Raw genomic sequence first — 25,247 nt, forward strand, 5'->3', positions numbered from 1 at the left:
TGATCATGCCACTGTACTCCAGCCTGGGCAACAGAGTGAGACTGCAGGAAAACAAAAGACTACCGAGTCTCATGTGGAACTGCCCACCTGACATCTCCCCTGAAAGGCCTAATGGGCGTCTCACCATGGCCCACAGAGAACTGATCCACTTGATTTTCCCCAAGCTGGCCCCTCTCCTGCAGTCTCCCCATCTCAGTCAATGGCAACACCATCCTTTTAGTTGCCCCGACTGAAAACCTAGCAGCCATCCTGGATTTCTCTCACACTGTCTATTCAAGGTGTGAATGCATGAGTGGAAAGCTGAGTTCGCACTCGTGACTGGCCGGGGTCAACGCTGACGTTCCCTCCCACTTCCGCGCGCTGATTTGACTCTGAGCTGATGAAGGTTGGGCCCTGGCGGGCGGGGCCGGAGAGGCGGGCCTGGAGCCAGGGGGCGGGACAGACGCCACGGAAACGCGCTCGCGCCGGCGCCGAACCACAACTTCTGGCGGCCCCCGCGCTTCCGGGCGGCAAGATGGTGGCGCGCAGGAGGAAGCGGCTGGCGCGGGAACGGGACGACCGTATCCCGAGCCCACCGGGTTACACAGGTGAGGAGCTCCGGGAGGCGAGACCGGGGGCGGTCAGGCATCGCCAGGAGGTGTTTGGGGGTTGGCGGCGGCCGAGGGTCCCCAGGAGCGGCCGCACGGTTAGGTGTGAGCCCCGGTGGCCCCTGGCCCCAGGCTCGGGAGGTCGTGAGGCTCCGAGGACGCAGGAGGCGCTCTTCTGTCTTCCCACTCTACCAGGGCGAGCCTGTCTTCGTCCACGCTTCCCGTGGGTGAGCCCACCTCTGTCCACCCCTCACCCAGGGCAAACCCATTTCCGTCCACACTCGCTCATCCAGGTGAGCCCATCCCCTTGTCATCGTCTCTGCTCCTAGTCCAGCCCCCAGCAGCTCTTACCTGGGCTGTTATGGGCTCTCCTATTTGGTTGCCCTCCTTCTCATCTTGCCGCTGCTTCTGTTCTCCACCCATGTGGTAGAATGTTCTTTTTAAGTCCATTTAAAATTTAGATCATGTCTCACACGCCCACGATAGCCCCCACATCCACTGCATTCCCTCCAGTGGCTTTATCAGGTAGCTTCTAAAACAAAAAGCAGACTTCTTAACCTGTGTGGGCCACGTGGTCTGGCTGGTGCTGACCTAAGGCTCTTTCTGTTTCTCTGAGGCAAGGTGCTTTTTCCCCCCTGGGTTTTTGCACGTGCTGTGCCAATTTGTTGCTTATTGGCGTTTCTGGTCTGAGCTTTAATGTTGCTTCCTCAAAGAGGCCATCCCTGAGAGCCTATGGAAAGAAGACCTCTGCCACCCCATGACCCTGTAATGTTTCTTTCATAATTGATACAAGCTTGCTGTATGCTTACTTGGTAATTGTCTTCTCCGTTATTGCAACTGAGCTTCCTGAGTTCAGGGACCGCAGCTCTATGCCAACCGGTAGTCTGACGGAGGTGTGAGAAAAATAGAAGCAGTTCCTAGCTTTATGAGATTACAGTCATGGGTGTGCCAGCGATTAATCAAAGAGTCTCATCAGTATAGCCTACAGACTTTTTTTTTTTTTTTTTTTTTTTTTTTTTTGAGACGGAGTCTTGCTCTGTCACCCAGGCTGGAGTGCAGTGGCCGGATCTCAGCTCACTGCAAGCTCCGCCTCCCGGGTTCACGCCATTCTCCTGACTCAGCCTCCCGAGTAGCTGGGACTACAGATGCCCGCCACCGCGCCCGGCTAGTTTTTTGTATTTTTAGTAGAGACGGGGTTTCATGTTAGCCAGGATGGTCTCGATCTCCTGACCTTGTGATCCGCCCGCCTCGGCCTCCCAAAGTGCTGGGATTACAGGTTTGAGCCACCGCGCCCGGCAGCCTACAGACTATTAAGAGAAGCTGTGAAGGCACAGGCAGTGGGATCTGACCTGGCAGGAGGGGCTGCGGGTGATGCTGAGGAAGCGAGGTTTGAGCTAAACCTGAAGGTTAGTGGGAAGGAAGAGGGTGACGCGCCAGGTAAGAGAGGCCAGTGTGTGTGAGGCCCTGGTGTACCCAGGGGAAGAGGGAGAATCCAAGGTGGTGGGGGAAGATGGTACGAGAAGAGGCCACAGTGGCAGGCAGGGTCTCTCGGAGCTTCCAGCCACGGTTAAGATTTTGGTGTTCACTCCAAGAGCCGCAGGGTTCGAGAGCTTCCCTTTCATTGCGCCCCCATCTGTAATCATTGCCCATTTATCTTCTCTTTCCCTGCACCACCTTGGGAGGCCCTCCTGGGCAGACTCTTAGAGCCCGCACAGGCTTTGCCAAAGGGTCGGGTCGGGGGGTTGGTGAAGGGATGGATGGATTGATGAGCAGATAGGACTAGACAGGGATGTGGAGAAAGGAAGTTGTGTGAATGTCTTGCTGGCCTCAGCTCAGGGTAGCCTGGCCATCCCTCCCCTCCCATTTCCTTTCCAGCTATTCCAATCAAGTTCTCTGAAAAGCAGCAGGCTTCTCACTACCTCTATGTGAGGGCACTTGGCATTTGACAAGGCACCAAGTCCACCTGGCCTCAGAAGAGGACTCTTTTTGTCCTCAATGTGCCCCCATACTGCACAGAAGTGAGCTAGTGTCTGGGAGGGGACCTGTGGGCTCTAGGTGGGGGCTCCCTTGGCCTCCACCAAGTCCTTGGTGGTGAGACGGACACAGCTAATGGGAGCCCCAGAGGAGAGTGTCCAGAGGGCTACCTTGATCTCCAGTCAGGAAACGGGTTTTTCAAAGATGTCTTTAAAAGTATAATCCTGCCAGGCATGGTGGCTCATGCCTGTAATTCCAGCACTTTGGGAGGCTGAAGGGGGCAGATCACCCGAAGTCAGGAGTTCAAGACCAGCCTGGCCAGCATGATGAAACCCCGTCTCTACTAAAAAACACAAAAAATTAGCCAGGCGTGATGGCGTGCGCCAGTAGACTACTCAGGAAGCTGAAGCATGAGAATCCCTTGAACCTGGGAGGCGGAGGTTGCAGTGAGCCGAGATTGTGCCTCTACAATCCAGTCTGGGTGACAGAGTGAGACTCCATCTCAAAAGAACCCAAAAAAACCCCAAAATTAGCTGGATATGGTGGCACACGCCTGTAATCCCAACTACTTGGGGGACTGAGGCACAAGAACTGCTTGAACCTGAGAGGCGGAGGTTGCAGTGATCCAAGGTCTGCCACTGCACTCCAGCCTGGCAACAGTGTGAGACTCTGTCTCAAAAAAAAAGAAAAAGTATAATCCTAAGTAGCCCAAGGCTTTTTTACGTATTACCCGAAGTTGTTTGAATTGCGTGTTTTCTTTGAGATTATACGTGTCCATAGTTTAAAACTAGGAAAGTATAAGGAAATAAAAAGTGCCTCTCGTTCTATCCAAACACAACTGTTAATTTTTTTTTTTTTTTACAAAAACTAAACTAAGGGAATTGCTCCCTCTGTTGCTCACGCTGGAGCGCTGCGATCTCAGCTCACTGCGACCTCGCTTCCTGAGTTCAAGAGATTCTCCTGCCATAGCCTCCCAAGCAGCTGGAATTACAGGCGCCCACCACCACGTCCGGCTAATTTTTGTATTTTTAGTATAGACAAGGTTTCACCATGTTGGCCAGGCTGGTCTTGAACTCCTGACCTGAAGTAATCCGCCCCCCCTCAGCCTCCCAAAGTGCTGGGATTACATGCGTGAGCCACCACCCCTGGTCAAGAGAACTGTTGGATTTGTTTTCAAAAAAGAAACTAATTTGTAAAAGAATCCTCTAAACTTAGAGAAAAAAGAAGCGTGTAGAAGAGGGGGTGTGAGTACTGACCTTTTTTGAAGTGCAGCATGTGTACAGGGAAGGGCCCCAGTGGCAGGTGTCCAGCTCGCTGCATCCCAGAGACAGAACATACCTGTGTAGTCAGCACCCAGGTGGAGACACAGCAGCACATCCCAGAACCCCCACTGATAACCTCCATCCTGACTGTCACAGCATAGGGTCACCACTGCTGATTCAGACAGACAACCTGCATCCTGACTGTCACAGTATAGTGTCACCACTGCTGATTCAGACAGACAACCTCCATCCTGACTGTCACAGCATAGGGTCACCACTGCTGATTCAGGTAGTAAAACTTGTCATATATATAAAATCAGAATAATAGCAAGAATGTCCCTACCTGTCTCCAGTGAGAGAGAGCAGGAATATGCCAGGCACGCTGGCTCATGCCTGTAATCCCAGCATTTTGGGAGGCCGAAACGGGGGGATCACCTGAGGTCAGGAGTTCAAGACCAGCCTGGCCAATGTGACAAAACCCCGTCTCTACTCAAAATACAAAAACTAGCCGGGTGTGGTGGTGGGCGCCTGTAATCCCAGCTACTCGGGGGACTGAGGCACGAGAATCACTTGAAACCCGGAGGTGGAGGTTGCCGTGAGCCGAGATCACGCTATAGGACTCCAGCCTGGGCTACAGAGCAGTACTCCAACTCAAAAAAAATAAAAAATAAAAAAGAGAAAGAGCAGGAATATTGACCTCCATATTATCCCTGCAGAACAGGTCGGAGGCTGTGGTGCCCACAGGCTCCCAGTTTGGGCAGATGTGACTGTGGCTCTGAGTCCTTCAGGGGCGCTGGACCCCTGGCAGTGCCACCCATGGTGGAGGGAGGCTTTCGGATGCCCCTGCAGATGCTCACACTTGACTTCCCTCTCCCTGCGGCAGGAGAGCCTGTCCCGCCTCCTGTCCTCCTGTGGCCTCGTCCAGTCTGTAGAGTTGCAGGAGAAGCCGGACCTGGCCGAGAGCCCAAAGGAGTCAAGGTCGAAGTTTTTTCATCCCAAGCCGGTTCCGGTGAGCCGCCAAGCACGGGGTTCCACTAGAGTGAGGGGGGTGGGGCATTGTCCCCAGTGTGTTGGGGGAGCTGGCAGTGGGACGTCAGAGCATTCTCTGGTCCTGAGCCCATCCTCACCGTGTGTGGTGTAGGAGGCTGTCCAGGTGACAAAGCCTGTTACTCCTTCCCAGATTTGCCACATCCTTGCACTTCTTGCCTGGCTTTTTCCATCCTGTGTTAATGCTCAGGGACCGTCTCTGCTGGGCGCTTGCGGGGCCTCCCCCAGCTGCCCTCCTGCTTCCCCCGCTGAGGGAGCTCCTTCCCCAGGCTTAGGGGCCGGGTCTGCAGGAGCACTGTTCTTCACGGCTTTCCCAGTGGCCCTGGAGCCCACACCTCCTCCCCACACAGTGGCATCTGGCATGGTGTGTGCCCAGGCCTGGCTTCCAAAAACCTGCCCTGGCCCAGGGCGACCCCTGCGTGTCACAGCATCCCTCCTGTGACTGGAAGAAAGGCAGCCTGTGTGTCCCCTCTTCCTGAGGAAGAGCTGGGAACAGCTGTCACTTCCCGCAGAAGCAGGATCACTGGAAGTGTGGCTGCCCCTGACCTGGGTTATGGGATGGCCTCTGGTTCTCTCCATGGCTCAGAAATAGCCTAGCACTGTCTCCCCTGGTGTAGCCACCGGCTAGGCTGAGGGCGGGCCTGGAGACCTTGTGCCAGACATGCGGAGGCGCCCCCAGCCTCTGACATCTGTCTCTCTCTTCAGGGGTTCCAGGTAGCCTACGTGGTGTTCCAGAAGCCAAGTGGGGTGTCAGCGGCCTTGGCCCTGAAGGGCCCCCTGCTGGTGTCCACAGAGAGCCACCCTGTGAAGAGTGGCATTCACAGGTAGTACCACGGGGGTGACTGGCACCTCCTTTCTGGGCTCTGGGTTGGCAGAACACTCTATGGGGACAGTGTCTGAATGTCACCAGCCAAGTCCATGCTCCCTGAGAGTGGCATGTGGAGGCCTGGGCAGGAGGACTGCGGGGCTGTGTCTGGGTCCCCAGGGAGTCATTAGCCTGAGTCCCTGGCACAGTGGCACAGGCATACTGGGCAGGCAAAGTGAGGGCCCAGCTTGCAGCCCCTGGGGTTTCCTTAGCACCTGCGCCCCGGGCCCTGTGGGAAAAGGTCTCCATTAGCCTGGCAGGCCCTGGGGTGGGGCCCAAATGCCAGGCCTGAGGAAGCCCCATTTCCCTGCCTCCCTTTTCCTCAGAGTGGATCAGTGACTACGCAGACTCCGTGCCCGACCCTGAGGCCCTGAGGGTGGAAGTGGACACGTTCATGGAGGCGTATGACCAGAAGATCGCTGAGGTGGAGGCTCCGCAGGGTTGGCCGAGCACCGCATCGCCTGTGTGGCTGTGGGAAGGTGGCACCCCAGAGGGAGGGCGGTGGCGGCCTGTCCTTAGCCACTCTGTAGAGGCCAGGCTCCCTTTTTCCCTGCTGGATCCTGGGCTGCCTGGCTGGGTGACACATCTAGTCTCCACATGGTCTGTAGTGGAGAAGGAGGCAGCGCCGGCAGGTCCGTGCCCTCCCCGCCATCCTGAGCCCCAACACCATGCTGGGAGGAGGGGAGCAGCCCGTCCCTGGGGGGCGGGGCTCAGGGCGGTTCTGACTTAGGATGGAGGGCGTGGAGGGTGTGCTGCTGGAGGCTGCAGGAGGTCCCAGGTGCCGACCGGACGACAGGATCACCTTCCTTTCAGGAAGAAGCTAAGGCCAAGGAGGAGGAGGGGGTCCCTGACAAGGAGGGGTGGGTGAAGGTGACCCGCCGGGGCCGGCGGCCTGTGCTCCCCCGGACTGAAGCAGCCAGCCTGCGGGTGCTGGAGAGGGAGAGACGGAAGCGCGCCCGAAAGGAGCTGCTCAACTTCTATGCCTGGCAGCACCGGGAGAGCAAGATGGAGCGTAAGCCACGCCCAGCCCATCCTCAGGCCCCTCGGCCTTGGCCCCAACCATGGATGAGGCCTCTGGCCAGGGCTCCTGACAGCGGGCACTGAACCTGCTGGTCGCGGAGGGAGGGCGTCCCTAAGCACAGGGCTCCCACTAGGCTCTGGAAAGAGGCCCAGCCTGGCAGCACCCGGTGTGGCGGTCCCCCATCACCCCCCGGGGCAGATGCATTTGCTCAGTGGGTGGGGACCCTGGGTCATCAGTGCCCACCTCTGGGCTCCTGTGCACTTAGTGCTGGCGCTGGTCAGCCTCCAGCCAGCAAGGAGTTCGAGTGCAGAGGGGGCCTCCGAACCCACTGTGGGTGCAGGGAGGATGCTGCAGAATACGTGTGTTGGGGTATATATGTGTGGTGTGTCAGGTGGCCAGTCACTGGGTGCCTTCCCTGCCTCGCTGGCCCTCTTGGCTCCCACTTGTGCTCGCTCTAGACCCTCAGCTTCCCCCTCTGTGCCATCAGCCTGTCACTGACCTGGGCCACCCGGTGACCAGAGTTGCCATCGGCATTCACCAGCACTAGGGGTGGGGTCCCTTTACCGAGTCTCAGGGTTGCTCCAGGCCGAGCGGTCAGGACTCCTTCCTTCCCCCTTGCGCATGGGTCGGGGTGGGGGCAGATGCCTTTGCTTTGTTTCTAGGGCTTCATCTCCAGGCTCGGGGTGCCAGCGTCTCCCACTTTGGCCTTGCCCTTGGACTCGGCCTGCCGTCGGATTCTGTTTCCTTACAGGATCCAGACCCTGCCCCCCAAAGCAGAGCTGGGAAGGGGGCTGGGTTGGTGGGGGAGACATGCCCCCCGTGCCCCACAATAACTGGGAGGAGGGGTGGGGCATGAGCAAGCCGGCTGCCCGGGGCATGCTGTCTGACCCTGCCCCGTGCCTCCTCTCGCCCCCAGATCTAGCGCAGCTGCGCAAGAAGTTCGAGGAGGACAAGCAGAGGATCGAGCTGCTGCGGGCCCAGCGCAAATTCCGACCCTACTGAGCCACGAGAGCCGCAGTGGATGGCTGGAGGTGCAGGGCCTGGAGGAACATCAGGTGAGGCAGGGCCTGTATCCGTCTCCGAGAGGCTGAGCTCTGGGAAACGGGCCCCAGGTTGAGGCCACCACATCCAATAGCCCTATGAGAGTCCACACAGGCCAGGAGTGAAGGGCCAGGCCACCCCTCGGGTGTTGGGCTTCAGCAGTCCTGGGGACCTGGGCGTGTCCAGAGGAGGACTTGCCCCTTCTGCCTCCACACCCTCCCGTCAAGGACCCTGCCTGAATCCACTCTGTTTTCCCTTTTCCTTTAATGGAAAAGTCCTTGATGGAAAGCAGTGAGAACGCGAGAAGCTTTTATTTTCCACCCAGTTGGGCAGCAGGGAAAGGCTAGGTGGCCCCAGCCCTTCCTCCCTGCAGCTGGCTGGAGATTATTAGCCAGGAGACAGCAGCCCCCCGAACCCAGACTCTGTCTCCCCCTTGAGGTCACAGATGTTGAAGTTGGAATCTCACTCCTTCCCCTGACTACACCCTAGGCTGGGCTTCAAGACCAGTGAGGCCTGTCCCTACCACACCTGTGGGCATTTCTCGAGAGAGTGAGAGACAAAGTATAAAGAAAAGTGGGCGCAGGGGACCGGTGCTCAGGCTCAGCATACGAGGACCCACAGCTCTCTTAGTTCCCTCAGTATTTATTGATCATTATCTTTACCATTGCCCCTAGGGTAATAGTGGGGGGAGCGTCAGCACAAAAACGTGTGAACAACGGTCTCTGTGTCATAAGGTTAAGGAAAGGTGCTGTGCCTTGATGTGCACATGTACTAACATATAGGCGTGCATTAAAGAGCAGTATTGCAACCAGCATTTCTCACCTCCAGCTGTAAGGTGGTTTCCTCCTATCTCAGTAAATGGACCATACAATTGGGTTTTACACGGAGATATTCTATTCTATTCCCAGGGATGAGCAGGAGACAGCTGCCTTCCTCTTAACTGCAAAGAGGCCCTTCCTCTTTCACTAATCCTCCTCAGCACAGACGCTTTACGGGGGTGTGGGACTGAGGGAGGGGCAGGGCTTTCCCTTCCCAGGAAGCCATAGCTCAGGCTATCACATGGGGAGAAACCTTGGACAGTACCTGGCTTTCCTAGGCAGAGGTCCCTGCCGCCTTCCGGAGTGTATTGTGTCCCTGGGTACTTGAGATTAGAGAATGGTGATGACTTTTAACAAGCATACTGCCTTCAAGCTCTTTTTTAACAAAGCACATTCTGCATAGCCCTAAATCCATTAAACCTTGAGTCAGCACAGCACATGTCTCTGCAAGCACAGGGTTGGGGCTAGGGTTACAGATTAACAGCATCTCAAGGCAGAAGAATTTCTCTTAGTACAGACAAGATGCAGTCTCTTATGTCTGCTTCTTTCTACATAGACACAGTAACAGTCTGATCTGCTTTCCCCACAGGCCTGGCCTTATTGCAGGGCTCGGGAACTCACATTCCCAGTGTTGAGTCTGGCAGCACGAGGTCGTCACAGTTCCAGGCCCAGAGCTACAGCTAGGCTGTGAGCATGTGTTTGTGCTGTAAGAAGGAGCTGATGATACTGGCCACATGCTGGGGTTCGCTCATGTGGACATAGTGATTGCCTGGAATTTCCACAAACTGGAACTGCTGGAGAAGGGAGAGGGTGTGTGGTGAGGTGTGGCCAGAGGAGCCTAGGGAGCTGCATAGGCCTTGGGGTCAGGGCCCTCCCACAGCCTTCGGAGCACCTCCCACGGTGAGTTTCCCGCACACTCTACACCTTGGAGCCGGGTCAGTCCATAGCACCCCAGGAGGTGTGTGAGCCCTGGGGACTTGGAGGCCTCCCAGCTAAGTTGTGAAGTTGCACGGGGCGGGGGGATGGGAGGGGGGAGGAGGACAGGGACACTACGGGAAGACAGGGCGGGGCTAAGGCCAGGGATACTGTGATTGTATTAGAGGAGGTCCCCTTGAGAACAGATAATGAGATGGGGACCTGAGCAGCCTGCAGACTTGTGCCTGCCTTCAAGAAGCCAGACGGGAGGGCCCTGCCTGCCTTGGCTCTGACCACGTGACCAGCCAGCCACAGGTGCGCTTCCTCCCTTTGTGACAACGCCAGGAAACCTGCAGAGGCCCCAGGATCAGGTGGTTGAGGGTAGGTAACCCTGAATCACCAACTGCTCCGAGGAACCCGGGCACAGCCACCCCCACCTACAGCCAGCACACCCACTGGCGCGATGGGTGCGGAGGGAAGAGGCAGCCAGATGTTCTGCTGTGGTTTGGGAGCCTATAAAATGTGAGACTAGGCTGGGCACGGTGGCTCCTGTCTGCAAAAGCAGCACTTCGGGAGGCCAAGTCGGGCAGATCACCTGAGGTCAGGAGTTTGAGACCAGCCTGGCCAACATGGTGAAACCCCGTCTCTTTCTTTTCTTTTCTTTTTTTTTTTTTTTTTTTTTTTTGAGACGGAGTCTCACTCTGTCGCCCGGGCTGGAGTGCAGTGGCCGGATCTCAGCTCACTGCAAGCTCCGCCTCCCGGGTTTACGCCATTCTCCTGCCTCAGCCTCTCGAATAGCTGGGACTACAGGCGCCCGCCACCTCGCCCGGCTAGTTTTTTGTATTTTTTTTAGTAGAGACGGGGTTTCACCGTGTTAGCCAGGATGGTCTCGATCTCCTGACCTCGTGATCTGCCCGCCTCGGCCTCCCAGAGTGCTGGGATTACAGGCTTGAGCCACCGCGCCCAGCCGAAACCCCGTCTCTTAAAAATATAAAAATTATGGCTGGGCGCGGTGGCTCAAGCCTGTAATCCCAGCACTTTGGGAGGCCGAGATGGGCAGATCACGTAGGTCAGGAGATGGAGACTATCCTGGCTAACACGGTGAAACCCCGTCTCTACTAAAAAATACAAAAAAACTAGCCAGGTGAGGTAGAGGGCGCCTGTAGCCCCAGCTACTTGGGAGGCTGAGGCAGGAGAATGGCGGGAACCCGGGAGGCGGAGCTTGCAGTGAGCTGAGATCTGGCCACTGGGCGACACAGCGAGACTCCGTCTCAAAAAAAAAAAAAAAAAAAAAAAAAAAAAAATATATATATATATATATATATATAAAAAATAATTAGCTGCGCATGATGGCAGGTGCCTGTAATCCCAGCTACTCAGGAGGCTGAGGCATGAGAGTCTCTTGAACCCAGGTGGTGTAGGTTACAGTGAGCCGAGATCTTGCCACTGCACTCCAGCCTGGGCAACAGAGTGAGACTCCATCTCAAGAAAAAAAAAAAAAAAAAAAAAGTGGGACTATTAGCTGGGCATGATGGCGTGCACCTGTAGTCCCAGCTACTCAGGAGACTGAGGTGAGAGGATCACTTGAGCCCTGGAGTTTGAGGCTGCAGTGAGCTATGATTGAGCCACGGCACTCCAGCCTGAGCAACAGAATGAGACCTTGTCTCAAAAAATAAAATAAAAACTGTGGGACTGCCTCTGGCAGTTGGGTCACCTAATTGTGTCTGGCCCAGGAAGGAGGGTGGGTACTCGCGGATGATAAAAGAATCTCCCCACCAAAGGTCTCTGTTTCCTGAATTCTGATGACATGTGTCCCCAGGCCTCTAGGGACCGACCACAGTGGAGCGTGAGGCCTCAGAGATCCTGGTGGTCACTTGTTGGGCCTGGGGCCAGACCAGGGGTCTTCCCAGTGCACGAGAAGAGATGGGTGAGGTGGGACCAGAGTGGGTGACAGTGGCCGGACACCAGCTCCCTGAGCCCCGCCTTACCTCTTTGAGGGTGGACTTCAGCGTGTGTATCATGAACGACAGGGACTCCTTGTCAGAGTAATTCTCTCTTCTCACATCAAAATATCCGTGGACTGCTCTGGAAAGTGAGGAGTTGGGGTTGTTGGGGTTCATCTTAGAACCTCCTCCCAGCACTACCCTCATCCTGCCCTGGGTTCAGGCCTCTGAGGAGAAACCAAAGCCTGGGCTACCCCACCTCCCACAGCCGGGTCCCTTGACCCTGGGTTGGATTTGAGGTTCAGTTAATCTCAGTTCACACTCAGCTGGCACAAGCCAGGCGCAAGCAAGTGCTTAAGGTACGCCCTGCTGGGGCTCAGGGAGTTTAGGACTTGGCCACAGTCACAGTCCTGAATAGCAGAGCTGGGATCTGAACAGGCTCTGGAGTCCACACTTGCTCTGAGAGAATTTACGTCTTACAGTCCTCCCATTGAAAGTCTACAATCCCGTGGTTTTTAATATGTTGAGTTGTGAGACCATCGTCACAATTACAGAATATTTTCATCACCCCCAATGAAGTCCCGAACCTCTGCGCTTTCACACACACACACACACACACCCCCCACCCACAGGCTTCCAGTCCTGAGCAGCCATGAACTGGCTTTGTCTCTGCAGTGTGTCCTATTTGGACTTCAGCGTGAATGCAGTCATACAACACGTAGATGGTTGTGTCTGACTTCGTCTGCTTAGCGTGAAGGTTCATCCACGCTGGAGCCCATGTCAGTGCTTCCTTTCTTTTTATGGCTTAAAAATTGTCTGTGGTGGGCCAGGCACAGTGGCTCATGCCTGTAATCCCAGCACTTTGGGAGGCTAAAGTGGGCGGATCATGGGGTCAGGAGATGGAGATCAGCCTGGCCAACATGGTGAAACCTCCTCTCTACTAAAAATACAAAAGTCAGTCAGGCGTGGTGGCGGGCACCTGTAGTCCCAGCTACTTGGGAGGCTGAGGAAGGAGAATCGCCTGAATCCGGGAGGCAGAGGTTGCAGTGAGCCGACATTGTGCTCACTGGTCATGGAGCCTTACCTGGGCATGCCCCCGGCTGACACCTGTGGAAAGATGTGGGACAGCCCTGGCCCATCCCCTGCTGCCTGAGCCCTCCCCTCCTCTGACCTTCCTCCTTCCATGACCCTGCTGCCAGGGGGGCTTCCCGAAAAAGATCTTGAGCCTCAGCGGTGTGGTCAACACAGAGAACTTGGAGCCTCATGCCAGGGCTCCCTCCCGGAGATTCCTGGCGCCCATGTGTCTTTTGGGGGTGACTGAAGGGCACTTGGTCCAGACTCACTTGATGAACAGAACGTGGGCCTGCAGCTTCCTGATGGAATGCGCATACAGCTCCCTGCTGACTAAGTCAACACTGTTCTCAGGCTGCAGAGACAAAAGCATGGTGAATTCCACCCTAGATCCGAGCCCAGGACCCCACCACATCACCGCCTCATCAAAGGCTCTTTAGCCCCTGGTGGCCAGAGACTCCTGCCCTCTCCAAGTCTGTTCTCCCCTCTTCCTGGGCTCCTGGCTACCCAGCCTGACTCAATTTCCCTTACTGCTTTGCCACCAGGTATGGCTGTGTGATTAAAGTCAGAGAAGTGACTTGGGCCACTTCTGGGCCTGGATTTTAGGACTAAGACGTGGCCCTTCCACACCCCTTTCCCAGTCCGCAGGCTGCACCTCACGCTGTCCCCTGCCAGCCTGGGACAGGCTTCTTGCCAGCAGGAAGAAACTTGCTGGGACCACAGTACAGGATGGGCACTCCATCATGGCCCCTGCCGGCCTCCTCCGCAGCCCTGCCTGCCCTGTCTTGTGACAGTTTCATGTCTGGATGGCGGGGATGTGGCCAGCTCCAGTGAGATGTGCTGTAGGTGTGACACGAAGCTGGATTTGGAAAACTTAGCATGCAAAATAATGCAGTCAAGCTTCATGTTGATTACATCTGAAATCACATCATGGATGTTAAATAAAAATATGAGAACAATTGATAGAGCTTATTTATTTTTGAGACAGTTTTGCTCTTGTTGCCCAGGCTGGAGTGTGATCTCAGTTCACCACAACCTCCACCTCCCAGGTTCAAGCGATTCGCCTGCCTCAGCCCCCTGAGTAGTTGGGATTACAGGTGCCCGCCACTATGCCCGGCTAATTTTGTATTTTTAGTAGAGACGGGGTTTCACCATATTGGTCAGGCTGGCCTTGAAGTCCTGACCTCAGGTGATCTGCCTGCCTTGGCCTCCCAAAGTGCTGGGATTACAGGTGTGAGCCACTGCGCCCAGGCTTGGGCCTGTTTTAATATAGCTGCTAGACAAATTTGAACTTCCATGAGGCTCACTCTGCTTCCTTCGGACTGTGCTGCTCTGATTTGAGGACTCTAAGGGCAGGAGCTCTCAGCATTTTCTCTATTCCTAGTTCTCAGCACACAGAGTGCAGGGCATGCTGAGTGGATTAATTCCAGGAAGCTCTTGTAAGGACCAGCTCCACTAAGTGACAGCCGACACTCCTCCACCTCCACCATCGCGAATATAAAATTGCTGTGGCTATGAACACACACACATACCTGAGAGAACTCACTGCCTTGGTTCCACCCTGGCCCGCCAGCTATTTTCTACTTCTCAGACTAAAATGACCTGAGATGCCTTTCCTGAAACAGGGGTTCCCATACTGTCCTCAAGGCCTGCGTGCTCTCATATGGCAGCTGCCACATCTCACAGCGGGGCGTGGCCAAGCCTTTCGGGCCTGCACACAGGAGGGGCTTTCTGGGCACAATGTGAACAGGTAAACTTGACCCTGTCTCTACTAAAAACACAACAATTAGGCTGGGCACAGTGGCTCATGCCTGTAGTCCCAGCACTTTAGGAAGCTGACGCAGGTGGATCACCTGGGGCCAGAAGTTCGAGACCAGCCTGGCAAACGGAGTGAAACCACATCTCTACTAAAATTACAAAAACGTAGCTGGGCATGGTGTTAGGCGCCTGTAATCCCAGTTACTCAGGAGGCTGAGGCAGGAGAATTGCTTGAATCCGGGAGGCAGAAGTTGCACTGACCCAAATTTGGGCCATGGCACCCCAGGCTGGATGACAGAGTAAGACTTGTTCTCTAAATAAATAAATAGAATGTGGGTGCTTTGCGTTATCAGCACATATACTGCCAAACTGGGACAATACAGGAGAAGATTAGCATGGCCCCTGTAAAAGCATGTTACGAAAATTTGTGAAATGTTCCTTTCCAAAAAAAAAAATTCAGATCACCTGAGGTCAGGAGTTCAAAACCAGTTGCCCAACATGGTGAAACCCCATCTCGACCAAAAATACAAAAAATTAGCCCAGCGTGGTAGAGGGCGCCTGTAGTCTCAGCTACTCTGGAGGCTAAGGCAGGACAATCGCTTGATCCCGGGAGGCGGAGGTTGCAGTGAGTCGAGATCGCACCACTGTACTGTAGCCCAGGTGATATAGTGAGACTCTGTCTCAAAAAAAAAAAAAAAAAAAGAAGAAATATATGAAAAAGTTTTTTTTTTTTTGAGGCAGGGTCTTACTCTGTTGCCCAGGCTGGAGTGCACTGGTACAATCTCGGCTCACTGTAATCTCCACCTCCCTGGTTAAAGCGATTCTCCTGCCTCAGCCTCCCGAGTAGCTGGGACTACAGGTGTGTATCACCACTCCCGGCTAATTTTTGTATTTTTGTGTAGAGACAAAGTTTCACCACGTTGGCCAGGCTGGTCTTAAACTCCTGGCCTCAAGTCATCTGCTCGTCTTGGCATCCCATGGTGCTGGGATTACAGGTGTGAGCCACTGCACCGGGCCAGACATTTAAAAAATTAAAAAAAGGATTTTGGGCCAGCTCCATCTTGGAATGTGAATCTTCTGCAACTAGTTTATGTCCTAACAAAGTCTTTCCATCCCGGGGAAGCCTCTCCTTCCAGCATTATGGGTGACCACGGCTCCCACTACAGAACAGGTCACATAAGCCATGGTCCCTAAGGACAGGGAAGGGGGCATCTCCAAAAGCCAGACTGACTAGGATCTGGCAATAAACTCCCACCACGCAGGTCAGCACACACACGGGACAAGCCACCAGTGAGTGAGTATTGGTGGGTAGGGAGGACCACCCAGCAGCGGGTATTGGAATAACTAGCTGTTCATCTAGAAAAACAATTACAATGGCTGAGTGCAGTGGCTCACACCTGTAATCCCTATAAACTTTGGAAACTGAGGCAGGAGGATAGCTTGAGCCCAGGCATTCAAGACTAGCCTGGGCAACATGGCAAGACCCTGTCTCTACAAAAGTGAAAACCTTAGCAGGGTGTGATAGCGCACACCTGTAGTCCTAGCTACTCGGGAGGCTGAGGTGGGAAGATCACTTGAACCCAGCAGTCTGAGGCTGCGTAAGCCATGATTGAGCCATGGCGCTCCAGTCTGGGTGACAGAGGGAGAGCCTGTCTCTAAAATTAAAATAGACTGAGCATGGTGGTTCACGTATATAATCTGAGCACTTTGGGAGGTCGAGGCAGGTGGATCACCTGAGGTCAAGAGTTTGAGACCAGACTGGCCAACATGGTGAAACCCCGTCTCTACCAAAAATGCAAAAATTAGCTGGGGGTGGTGGTGGGTGCCCGTAATCCCAGCTTCTTGGGGGCTAAGGGAGGAGAATTGCTTGAACCTGGGAGGCAAGGGTTGCAGTGAGCTGAGATCGTGCCATTGCTCTCCAGCCTGGGCAACAAGAGCAAGACTCTGTATCAATAATAATAATAAAGAAAAATAGAACTTTTAAAACATGAAAAAGAAAAAAAGAAAGAAAGAAAACGAATCACTACCTCATACCATGCTCAAGAACAAATCCCACACAGATCAAAGACAAACACATTAACATTCCCAGACCATTGACTGACACCCTGGTCCAAGCCTCATCTCTTGGCCTGGGCCTGGACAGCAACTCTCAGCGGTCTCCCTGCAGTTAGAGCTTCCCCACCTCTAATGACAGTGTCTCACACATGTCCAGTGTTCTACCATTTTTGAACAATCACAAAATAGCACAGGCCATGAGTACCTGAAGCGACAGCAGTGTGCGAGGCCACTCAACACACACGACCTCACCTAGTCTCGACAACAACCCTTCAAAGGCAGGCCCAGGGCGTGGCTCCCCTAGCCAAGCTGCTCAGAAACCAGCTGAATGAATGAAAGCACTTTCTTTCTGCACATGAGACAACCAAGGCTCAGAGAGGGTAAGCATCTTGCCCAAGGTCACACAGCCCCTCAGTGGCAGAGATGGCCAAGTTTCTATTAATACAAGTGCTCCAGTGACACTTCCAGGCTTCCAGATGGGACGCTGTTTTTTGAGAACTTTGTCATCCTGCCTCTCCCCTCTTCACAGCCTCTATCAGGAATCCCGCTCTCAACAGATGCTCTGAGCTGACTTCCAGCTTTTCCCTGTGCAGCGGTCAGTGCCTGGAATGTCTCCCTCCTCTCCTCACCTCCACTGACTCTATTTAATGCCACTGAGGCCGGGCACGGTGGCTCAAGCCTGTAATCCCAGCACTTTGGGAGGCCGAGACGGGCGGATCACAAGGTCAGGAGATGGAGACCATCCTGGCTAACACGGTGAAACCCCGTCTCTACTAAAAAATACAAAAAAAAAAAAACTAGCCGGGCGAGGTGGCGGGCACCTGTAGTCCCAGCTACTCGGGAGGCTGAGGCAGGAGAATGGCGGGAACCCGGGAGGCGGAGCTTTCAGTGAGCTGAGATCCGGCCGCTACACTCCAGCCCAGGCAACAGAGCAAGACTCCATCTCAAAAAAAAAAAAAAAAAAATGCCACTGAAGTGCACACTTACAAACGGTTAAGTTGACAATTATTATGTATTATGTTACCTATGTAATTTTTTTTTTTTTTTTTGAGATGGAGTCTCACTCTGCCACCCAGACTGCAGTGCAGTGGTGCAATCTCGGTTCACTGCAACCTCTGCCTCCCATTCAAGTGATTCTCCTGCCTCAGCCTCCTGAGTAGCTAGGATTAGAGTCGTGTGCCACCACGCCTAGCTTTATTTATTTATTTACTTTTTTTTTGTATTTTTAGTAGAGAAGGGGTTTCACCATGTTGGCCAGGCTGCTCTCAAACTCCTGACGTCAGGTGATCTACCCGCCTCAGCCTCCCAAAGCGAGCCACCATGCCCAGCGTGTAATTTTCAAAAACGATAAAGATGCTCATAAGCAAACCGTGGCAGGGGGGACGCAGAGGCAGCGGTACTCACCCAGGATAGCCTCTGGTCTCTGTTCAGAACCAGACCTGGAGGCGGAAGCACAAAGACAGTGGCGTCAATGCTGTCCGTCAGGCTCAGGGGACGCTCTGTGAGTTTGCTGGAATCCCCCAGGCCTTTCCAACCAGTGCCCATGTCTCCCATCTGCCCCCGACGTCCTCAGCTGCCCAGGACTCCCTGTCCTGGGGTCCAGCTGGACCAGGGCTCAACCATGGCCACCTGACCACGGACCTGTCAGCCCACACGGGCCCTCACCGGCCACCCCAAAGGGCCGGTGCAAAATGAGGGCAGGAGCTTAGGCTGACAGTCGGGTGGATGGTGGACCTCTCGTCTCTGAGAAACTCATTCCTAGGAAAAAGCAAATAAGTACCAATCGTGTCATCGTTTGTTGAGAAGATCCTGAATGAAAAAAGAAACATGAGCGGAGTTGCGAGGCCTGGGTGGTGCCCAGCTTCAGCTTCGGGCGCTGACTTGGTTCTCTGCCCCCATCCCGATGGTGGCCAACAACTCGGCCTCAACTGCAGGCTGAACACCCAGCAGTTCCTTCCCGAGCAATGTCCCCTCAAGAACGGCCTGCATGGGAGTGTCCAGAAAGGGCAGAGGGTCCCCTGTGGCCCTGGGGGTAATCGCAAGCTGGAAGCTGCCGGCGGTAGGAAGGGATGGAGACGTGAACAGAGGGGTGTTTGTACGGAACCCGTCCAGCAGGACACACGGGGACTAGAGCTACAGGTGTCCACAGGGATAAGAGGCAGGGCTGTTCCCTCCCCCATATAAATCTTTCTCAAATACCTGCATGGCCAGGCCTCCCCACCACCCCTTCTTATTTTTCTCCATGGCACTTTCTCTTTTTCGAGACAGAGTTCCCCTCTGTCGCTCAGGCTGGAGTGCAGTGGTGTGATCTCGGCTCCCTGCAACCTCCGCTTCTAGGGTTCAAGCAATTCTCCTGCCCCAAACTCCAGTGTGGCTGGGACTACAGGTACCCACCACCACGCCCAGCTAATTTTGTATTTTTAGTCGAGATGGGGTTTTGCCATGTTGGCCAGGCTGGTCTCAAACTCCTGAGCTCAAATGATCTGTCCACCTCCTGAAGTGCTGGGATTACAGGTGTGAGCCGTCACGCCCAGCCCCCATAGCACTTTCTAAGGCACTTCATCCTTTGCCTATTGATTGCGTCTCTCCTCTGCTAGAGTTCAGCTTCCATGAGGACAAACAGTTTGGTCTGCCTTGTTCACAGCTGTATCCTCAGGACCAAGAACTGTGCCTGCCACATAGGAGGGGCTCCCAAAGTGCTTGCTGAATGAATAGACAGGTGTTTACCTCTGGGTGGGGTCTAGGAGGGGCTGGAGAGGGTTCAAAGGAACGGGTGCTGTGCCATTGTTTTAGCTGTGTGATGGATACACACGTTACTGTTATTAAGACTTTATTATTTAAACATACATATATGAGCTGGGCACCGTGTTTTGCGCCTGTAATCCCAGCATTCCAGGAGGCCTAGGCGGATGGATCACTTGAAGCCAGGAGTTTGAGACCAGCCTGGCCAACATGGTGAAACCCAGTCTCTACTAATAAAGTACAAAAAAATTAGCCAGGTGTCATGGCGGGCGCCTGTAGTCCCAACTACTTGGGAGGCTGAGGCATAAGAATTGCCTGAACCAGGGAGGCAGAGGTTGTGGTGAGCTGAGATGGTGCCATTACACTCCAGCCTGGGTGACAGAGCAAGACTCTGTCTCAAAAAATTAAACAAACAAAAAAACACTAAACTATACATATATGATATGCAAACAAGATTTATATGGGGGGGCCTAAACCACCTGATTTTAAAGTTCACGTGGAAAAATTACACAGGCAAGAATAGCAGGAGGTCAGGCACCTGTAATTCCAGCACTTTGGGAGGCCGAAGTGGGAGGACTGCTTGAGACCAGCCTGGGTAATGAAGCAAGACCCCATGTCTACACAGAAAGCTGAAAGATTAGCCAATCATGGTGGCACACGCCTGTAGTCCCAGCTACTGGGAAGACTGAAGTGGGAGAGTTAAGCCAGGGAGGCAGAGGCTGCAGTGAGCCGAGATCTTGCCACTGCAATCCAGCCTGGGCAACAGAGCAAGACCCTGTCTCAAAAAAGGAAAAGAAAAAAAGACTAGTAGAAAAACTCTGTAAAAGAGCCATGAAGGGAGATGGTCCCGTCAGATATGAAAATCCTCAGGCCGGGCACAGTGGCTCACGCCTGTAATCCCAGTACTTTGCGAGGCCAAGGCAGGTGGATCACCTGAGGTCAGGAGTTTGAGACCAGCCTGGCCAACATGGCGAAACCCCATCTCTACTAAAAATACAAAAATTAGCTGGGCATGGTGGCGGACACCTGTAATCCCAGCTACTTGGGAGGCTGAGGCAGGAGAATTACTCGAACCTGGGGTGCGGAGGTTGCAGTGAGCCGAGATCGTGCCATTGCACTCCAGCTTGGACGACAAAAGCAAGACTCTATCTCAAAAAAAAAAAAAGAAAGAAAATCCTCTGTTGGGCCTCAACTTAAAGCGTGTGGTACAGTACGATCATAGACAGGCAGTCAGAGACAGACCCAAGTACAGATGGGCGTTCAGTGTCTGACCAAGGCAGCCCCTTACGTGAACAGGGTAAAGACAGACTTGTCTAAAAATGGCATTAGGCAGCTGAGGAGCCATCTGGAAAAAGATGAAGTCAGATTCAAACCTCACCCTGTACACCAGAGAAGAATGCAATGTAGTAAATATTTAAATGCAAGTACTAGACCCAAAATAGTATTAGCATCAAGCATGACCTTTTAACTATGATTCAAATTCCAGAAGCCATACAAAAGACATATTTTCTTTTCTTTTTTGAGATGAAGTTTCGCTCTCGTTGCCCAGGCTGGAGTGCAATGGTGTGATCTCGGCTCACCGCAACCTCCACCTCCCGGGTTTAAGTAATTCTCCTGCCTCAGCCTTCCAAGTACCTGGGATTACAGGCATGCGCCATCACGCCCAGCTAATTTTGTATTTTTAGTAGAGATGGGGTTTCTTCATGTTGCTCAGGCTGGTCTCGAACTCCCAACCTCAGGTGATTTGCCCACCTCAGCCTCCCAAAGTGCTGGGATTACACGCATGAGCCACTGCGCCCGGTCTAGAAATCTGTATCTTTACATAAAATCTTTCCATTTAAAATAAGGGCCTTGTGCCCTTCCTCCAAAAAATAAAAAGAGCACAATAAAAAATAAATAAAATCTGGGCAATCTATTCAAAATTCCCCCCATGCCAAATGTTTTTGTTTAAACTGCACAAGTTAAACAAATCATACCTGCAACCTGAATGCAGCCCAGCTTATGATGAAGATTTGAACCATCCCCATAGCATGACGCTTCAGGGGTCAGGTATTTTTGTTTTATTTATTTATTTATTTATTTATTTTTTTTTTTTTTTTGAGACAGAGTCTCGCTCTGTCACCCAGGCTGGAGTGCAGTGGCCGGATCTCAGCTCACTACAAGCTCTGCCTCCCAGGTTTACGCCATTCTCCTGCCTCAGCCTCCCAAATAGCTGGGACTACAGGCGCCCGCCACCTCGCCCGGCTAGTTTTTTATATTTTTAGTAGAGATGGGGTTTCACCGTGTTAGCCAGGCTGGTCTTGATCTCCTGACCTCGTGATCCGCCCGTCTCGGCCTCCCAAAGTGCTGGGATTACAGGCTTGAGCCACCGTGCCCGGCCTTTTTGTTTTATTTTTAAGACAGGGTTGGCTGGGCACGGTGGCTCACACCTGTAATCCCAGCACTTTGGGAGGTTGAGGCAGTAGGATCACTAGAGTTCAGGAGTTCGAGACCAGCCTGGGCAACATGGTGAAACTCCATCTCTATGGAAAAATACAAAAATTAGCCAGGTGTGGTGGTGCACACCTGTGGTCCCAGCTACTCAAGAGGTTGAGGTAGGAGGATCGCCTGAGCCCATAAGGCTGAGGATTCAGTGAGCCAAGGTCATGCCACTGCATTCCAGTCTGAGTGACAGACCAAGACCCTGATTTTTAAAAACAAAAAAACAAAACAAAAAAAACACAGGAAAAAGACAGGGTCTTGCTAGAGTGCAGTGGCACAATCATGGTTCACTGAGGCCTCCGACTCCTGGGCTCATATGAGTCTCCCGCTTCAGCCTCCCAAGTAGCTGGGAGCACAGGTGCGCCACCATGGTGATGCCGTTTAATTCTGAATTTTTTGTTTGTTTGTTTTTTTTTTTTTGAGACGGAGTCTCACGCTGTTGCCCAGGCTGGAGTGCAGTGGCGCGATCTCGGCTCACTGCAAGTTCCGCCTCCCGGGTTCCCGCCATTCTCCTGCCTCAGCCTCCTGAGTAGCTGGGACTACAGGCGCCCGCCACCGCGCCCGGCTAATTTTTTGTATTTTTAGTAGAGACGGGGTTTCACTGTGGTCTCGATCTCCTGACCTTGTGATCTGCCCGCCTCGGCCTCCCAAAGTGCTGGGATTACAGGCTTGAGCCACCGCGCCCGGCCTTAATTCTGAATTTTTTGTAGAGATGGTGATGTCTCCCTATATTGTCCAGGCTGGTCTTGAACTCCTGCCTCAAGTGATCCTCCCACCTGGCCTCCCAAAATGCGGGGATTACAGGCATGTGTGAATATGATTGGTCAGGGGCCAGATACTGACACAGATCCCTCTGTCCTTAGGGCGCCACAGGCAGAGTGGGCCCCTCCCTCCTTCATGGGAACACTTCAAGATGGTTTCCACAAAACCAGTATTGTGGGGCTTGAACTGAGATGAGAAGATAAAGACCTCATCTCCTCTGCTCTCTCACCATCCTGCACCACCCGCTCACACCTCCAGGCCTGTCCTGCCAGCTCCTTTCTCCTCCTGGAGTCCGTGGGAGCAGCTCCCGCACCTGCACTGCTTTGCTCAAAAGTCACCTTCTCATGAGGCCCACCCAGACCCTCCTATTCAAAAGAGGAAGTGGAGCTGCAGCCTCTCCAGCAATGCTCGCCGCCCTCCCCACTCTGCCTCCTCCACGAGCCCTCCCCTCCTCACGCACTCTAACCCATCCAGAGAACCTCACAGACAAGCCAACGGGCTCCAGAGGCTCCCAGCAGCCAGAGAGGCGGGGACAGATTCTCCCTCACAGCCCTCGGAAGGAACCAGCCCTGCCGAGGCCTTGACCTTGGACCCTGAACTCCGGAACTGTGGGGAAACGTGTCTTGGTGGTTAAAGCTCCAGATTCTGGAGGGATCAGGTTGGATGATGCGGGCGGGGGAGGACAGAATGTGAACTCTCAGGTGCTCTGGGGCTGGCGGGAAGGATTTGGGAGGAGCTGACATCGTCCTGGAGGCACTGGGTGGGGGTCTGGGTACTGTCTTCTTTTAGGTTATTTCCTTCGTTTACTGCGGCTGGGTCCCAAAAGGCCAGAACTGCTGTAGAGGGCTTGTCCGCACACAACGTTCCAGCCAGCTGACCTCTTCCCCAGACCCAGGGTCACCTCCTTCTCAGCCCTCCCTCTTGCCTGTTCCCTCACCCCCCTGAGACCCACATAGGGGTTCCTGGTCAGCATCCTGCATTCACTGTTTCCTGTGACCTGGGCCTAATCAGATTCCCCGGCCTCATCACAGATTAGCTCACTTCTGTGCCTGGGGCTCCCTAGGTCAGCCATCCGTGAGGCATGTCCAGGAAGCCTGGGCCCGGGGTCCCTGACCTCCCCTCCCCATGATAGGTTTCCAGGGAGGCGAGATAAAGGTTCACAGATGATCACAAAGACCCAACAGGTCCCAAACTGGCGACCGAGGCCAAAACAGCCCACAGGTGCCGCTCTTTAGATCCTCATATCCATTTCTGGATTCATGACACCTAAAAATCCACAACTCGGCCGGGCGTGGTGGCTCACGCCTGTAATCCCAGCACTTTCGGAGGCCGAGGTGGGCAGATCACAACGTCAGGAGATCAAGACCATGGTGAAACCCCGTCTCTACTAAAAATAGAAAAAAATAGCCGGGTGCAGGGGTGGGCGCCTGTAGTCCCAGCTACTCGGGAGGCTGAGGCAGGAGAAGGGCGTGAACCCGGGAGGCGGAGCTTGCAGTGAGCCGAGATTGCGCCACTGCACTCCAGCCTGGGCGACAGAGCGAGACTCCATCTCAAAAAAAAAAAAAAAAAAAAAAAAAAAATCCACAACTCAGCAGATCAACTGCAGAGCTGAGCAACTGGAAATTCTGGCCACATGAGACTAAATTCCCACTTGATTAGCACTGGCCCAGCTGCCTGCCAAGGTGGGCCGGCTCCAGCTCCAAAGTCCCTACACATCCCATAGCCTCCCTCCCAGCCGGCATGGTGGACTCCACAACACCCCCCACCTACCCCCAGGTGCCGGAGTTTCTGACCCCTGCATCACTCAGCACTTTATAAAGGGAAGGCACATGCCCACCTCGCCTGATCCGATGAGCGCGAATAACCCAAGACCTTGTTTGTCACCTGAGCACACAAGGGGACTCAAAAGGGAAAGGGCTGTCCCAGGTTCACTCGGCTGGCAGTGTCAGGAAGCCACGTTGTTTCGCCCAACTCAGCACATTCTCCGTCCGACCACAGCATCTCCCTCCAGCTGTTCCCTCACCCTGGGAGAGCTGCCTCCCGGACAACCCCTCTGGAGCAGGCCCCGCCACCAGTCTCTTCTAGAGCGTGTGTATTTCCCTCGTTACATCCAGAGAATGTCTAACCGCTCATGTGCCTGTTGACCGGTTTATCATCTGCTTCTCTTCCAAGAATCTAGGCCTCTGCCCGGACTCCTCCTTGCTCAACTCCAGAGGGTGCCCTTTGTGAGCGGCGGCCCCTGGAGTTGTGATGCTGGAGGTCTGGCCCCACTGAGAGAGGGACGGTGGGCTCTTGCTCACTGCAGCCTCACTGAGCCGGGCCTGTAGCGCACCTTAGAAAAGATTTCCTGGGCAGGCACAGTGGCTCACACCCGTAGTCCCAGCTACTCAGGAGGCTGAGGTGGGACGATGTCTGGAGCCCGGGAGGTGGAGGCTGCAGTGAGCCATGATGGTGCCACCGCACTCCAGCCTACGTGACAGAGTGAGACCTTGTCTCAAAAAGAAGAACGAACGAAAGAAAAAAAATTCCTGGGTAAAAAGCAATGTGCAGAAATTAATTGTGCCAGAAGCTTCCCTGAAGCCAAGACACGCCAGCTCTACCTCTCCATTGTGAAAAGCCTCTCCCAAGTCACTCAGCCCCTGGGATGTCCTCACAGCCTGCCCCTGATGCTGGGCACCCACCCCAGGTCCAGCAGAGCATGGCCGCAACATTCACCAACATTTAGTCCAAGACACCTGACCAAACTCTCCCAGAGTGTGGCTTTCTGGGATGTGCAGTAGCTGTATGGCCTCGCCCGGGTCACTTGGCAACACTGAATCTTAGTTTCTCCTGCTGTAAATGGGATGAGGGTGAGGCAGGAGGGGAATTCAGTGAGATGCTGTTTGCAAAGTGCTTAGTATCTTGC

The 25,247-nt window shown here is 54.0% G+C and overlaps 2 protein-coding genes, 3 long non-coding RNA genes and 1 other non-coding gene across 23 annotated transcripts in view; 3 read left to right on the forward strand and 3 right to left on the reverse strand.

The window, feature by feature from the left end:
* The first annotated feature begins 244 nt into the window (after window positions 1-244).
* Window positions 245-8,611, forward strand: LOC710642 (ribosomal RNA-processing protein 7 homolog A). The gene is given in 7 exon segments (XM_077949443.1): window positions 245-587; window positions 2,463-2,605; window positions 4,707-4,832; window positions 5,576-5,708; window positions 6,062-6,159; window positions 6,549-6,747; window positions 7,673-8,611. Coding segments are annotated over 7 exon segments (993 nt in total). The 5' UTR covers window positions 245-379; the 3' UTR covers window positions 7,759-8,611.
* LOC144331613 (uncharacterized) lies at window positions 492-4,509 on the reverse strand. Of its 3 annotated transcripts, XR_013398921.1 has the most exons (4): window positions 4,352-4,505; window positions 3,668-4,216; window positions 1,888-2,737; window positions 492-1,569 (listed from the first exon to the last, which is right to left on the reverse strand). It is a non-coding gene; the product is annotated as an uncharacterized LOC144331613 (long non-coding RNA). The 3 variants fall into 3 exon arrangements; XR_013398922.1 differs by lacking the exon at window positions 3,668-4,216 and having other exon boundaries at window positions 1,888-2,808; window positions 4,352-4,509; XR_013398920.1 differs by lacking the exon at window positions 3,668-4,216 and having other exon boundaries at window positions 1,888-3,542; window positions 4,350-4,505.
* Window positions 8,427-25,247, reverse strand: part of SERHL2 (serine hydrolase like 2) — a 52,755-nt gene continuing 35,934 nt past the window's right edge. For 6 of the 15 annotated variants that reach the window (XM_077949454.1, XM_077949452.1, XM_077949444.1 and 3 more), the window contains 3 exons: window positions 17,762-17,796; window positions 12,817-12,899; window positions 11,155-11,615 (listed from right to left, as the gene is read on the reverse strand). In XM_077949454.1, the coding sequence (XP_077805580.1) occupies window positions 11,354-11,615; window positions 12,817-12,899; window positions 17,762-17,796 (380 nt within the window). In that variant the 3' untranslated portion in view covers window positions 11,155-11,353. Of the gene's footprint in view, window positions 9,410-11,154; window positions 11,616-12,816; window positions 12,900-17,761; window positions 17,797-17,923; window positions 18,116-25,247 lie in introns of those variants that run through there. The other 9 variants (XM_077949448.1, XM_077949447.1, XM_077949449.1 and 6 more) reach the window with 5 other exon arrangements.
* LOC144331614 (uncharacterized) lies at window positions 9,198-24,471 on the forward strand. Of its 2 annotated transcripts, XR_013398924.1 has the most exons (4): window positions 9,200-9,515; window positions 19,002-19,076; window positions 22,444-23,626; window positions 23,935-24,471. It is a non-coding gene; the product is annotated as an uncharacterized LOC144331614 (long non-coding RNA). The 2 variants fall into 2 exon arrangements; XR_013398923.1 differs by lacking the exon at window positions 23,935-24,471 and having other exon boundaries at window positions 9,198-9,515; window positions 22,444-23,922.
* On the reverse strand, window positions 9,659-9,947 carry LOC144331620 (uncharacterized). Its single transcript, XR_013398930.1, has 2 exons — window positions 9,809-9,947; window positions 9,659-9,775 (listed from the first exon to the last, which is right to left on the reverse strand). It is a non-coding gene; the product is annotated as an uncharacterized LOC144331620 (long non-coding RNA).
* LOC114670648 (U6 spliceosomal RNA) lies at window positions 14,639-14,745 on the forward strand. Its single transcript, XR_003720348.1, has one exon. It is a non-coding gene; the product is annotated as a U6 spliceosomal RNA (small nuclear RNA).

The sequence above is a fragment of the Macaca mulatta genome, chromosome 10 (assembly GCF_049350105.2).
Source record: "Macaca mulatta isolate MMU2019108-1 chromosome 10, T2T-MMU8v2.0, whole genome shotgun sequence".
Lineage (NCBI taxonomy): Eukaryota > Metazoa > Chordata > Mammalia > Primates > Cercopithecidae > Macaca > Macaca mulatta.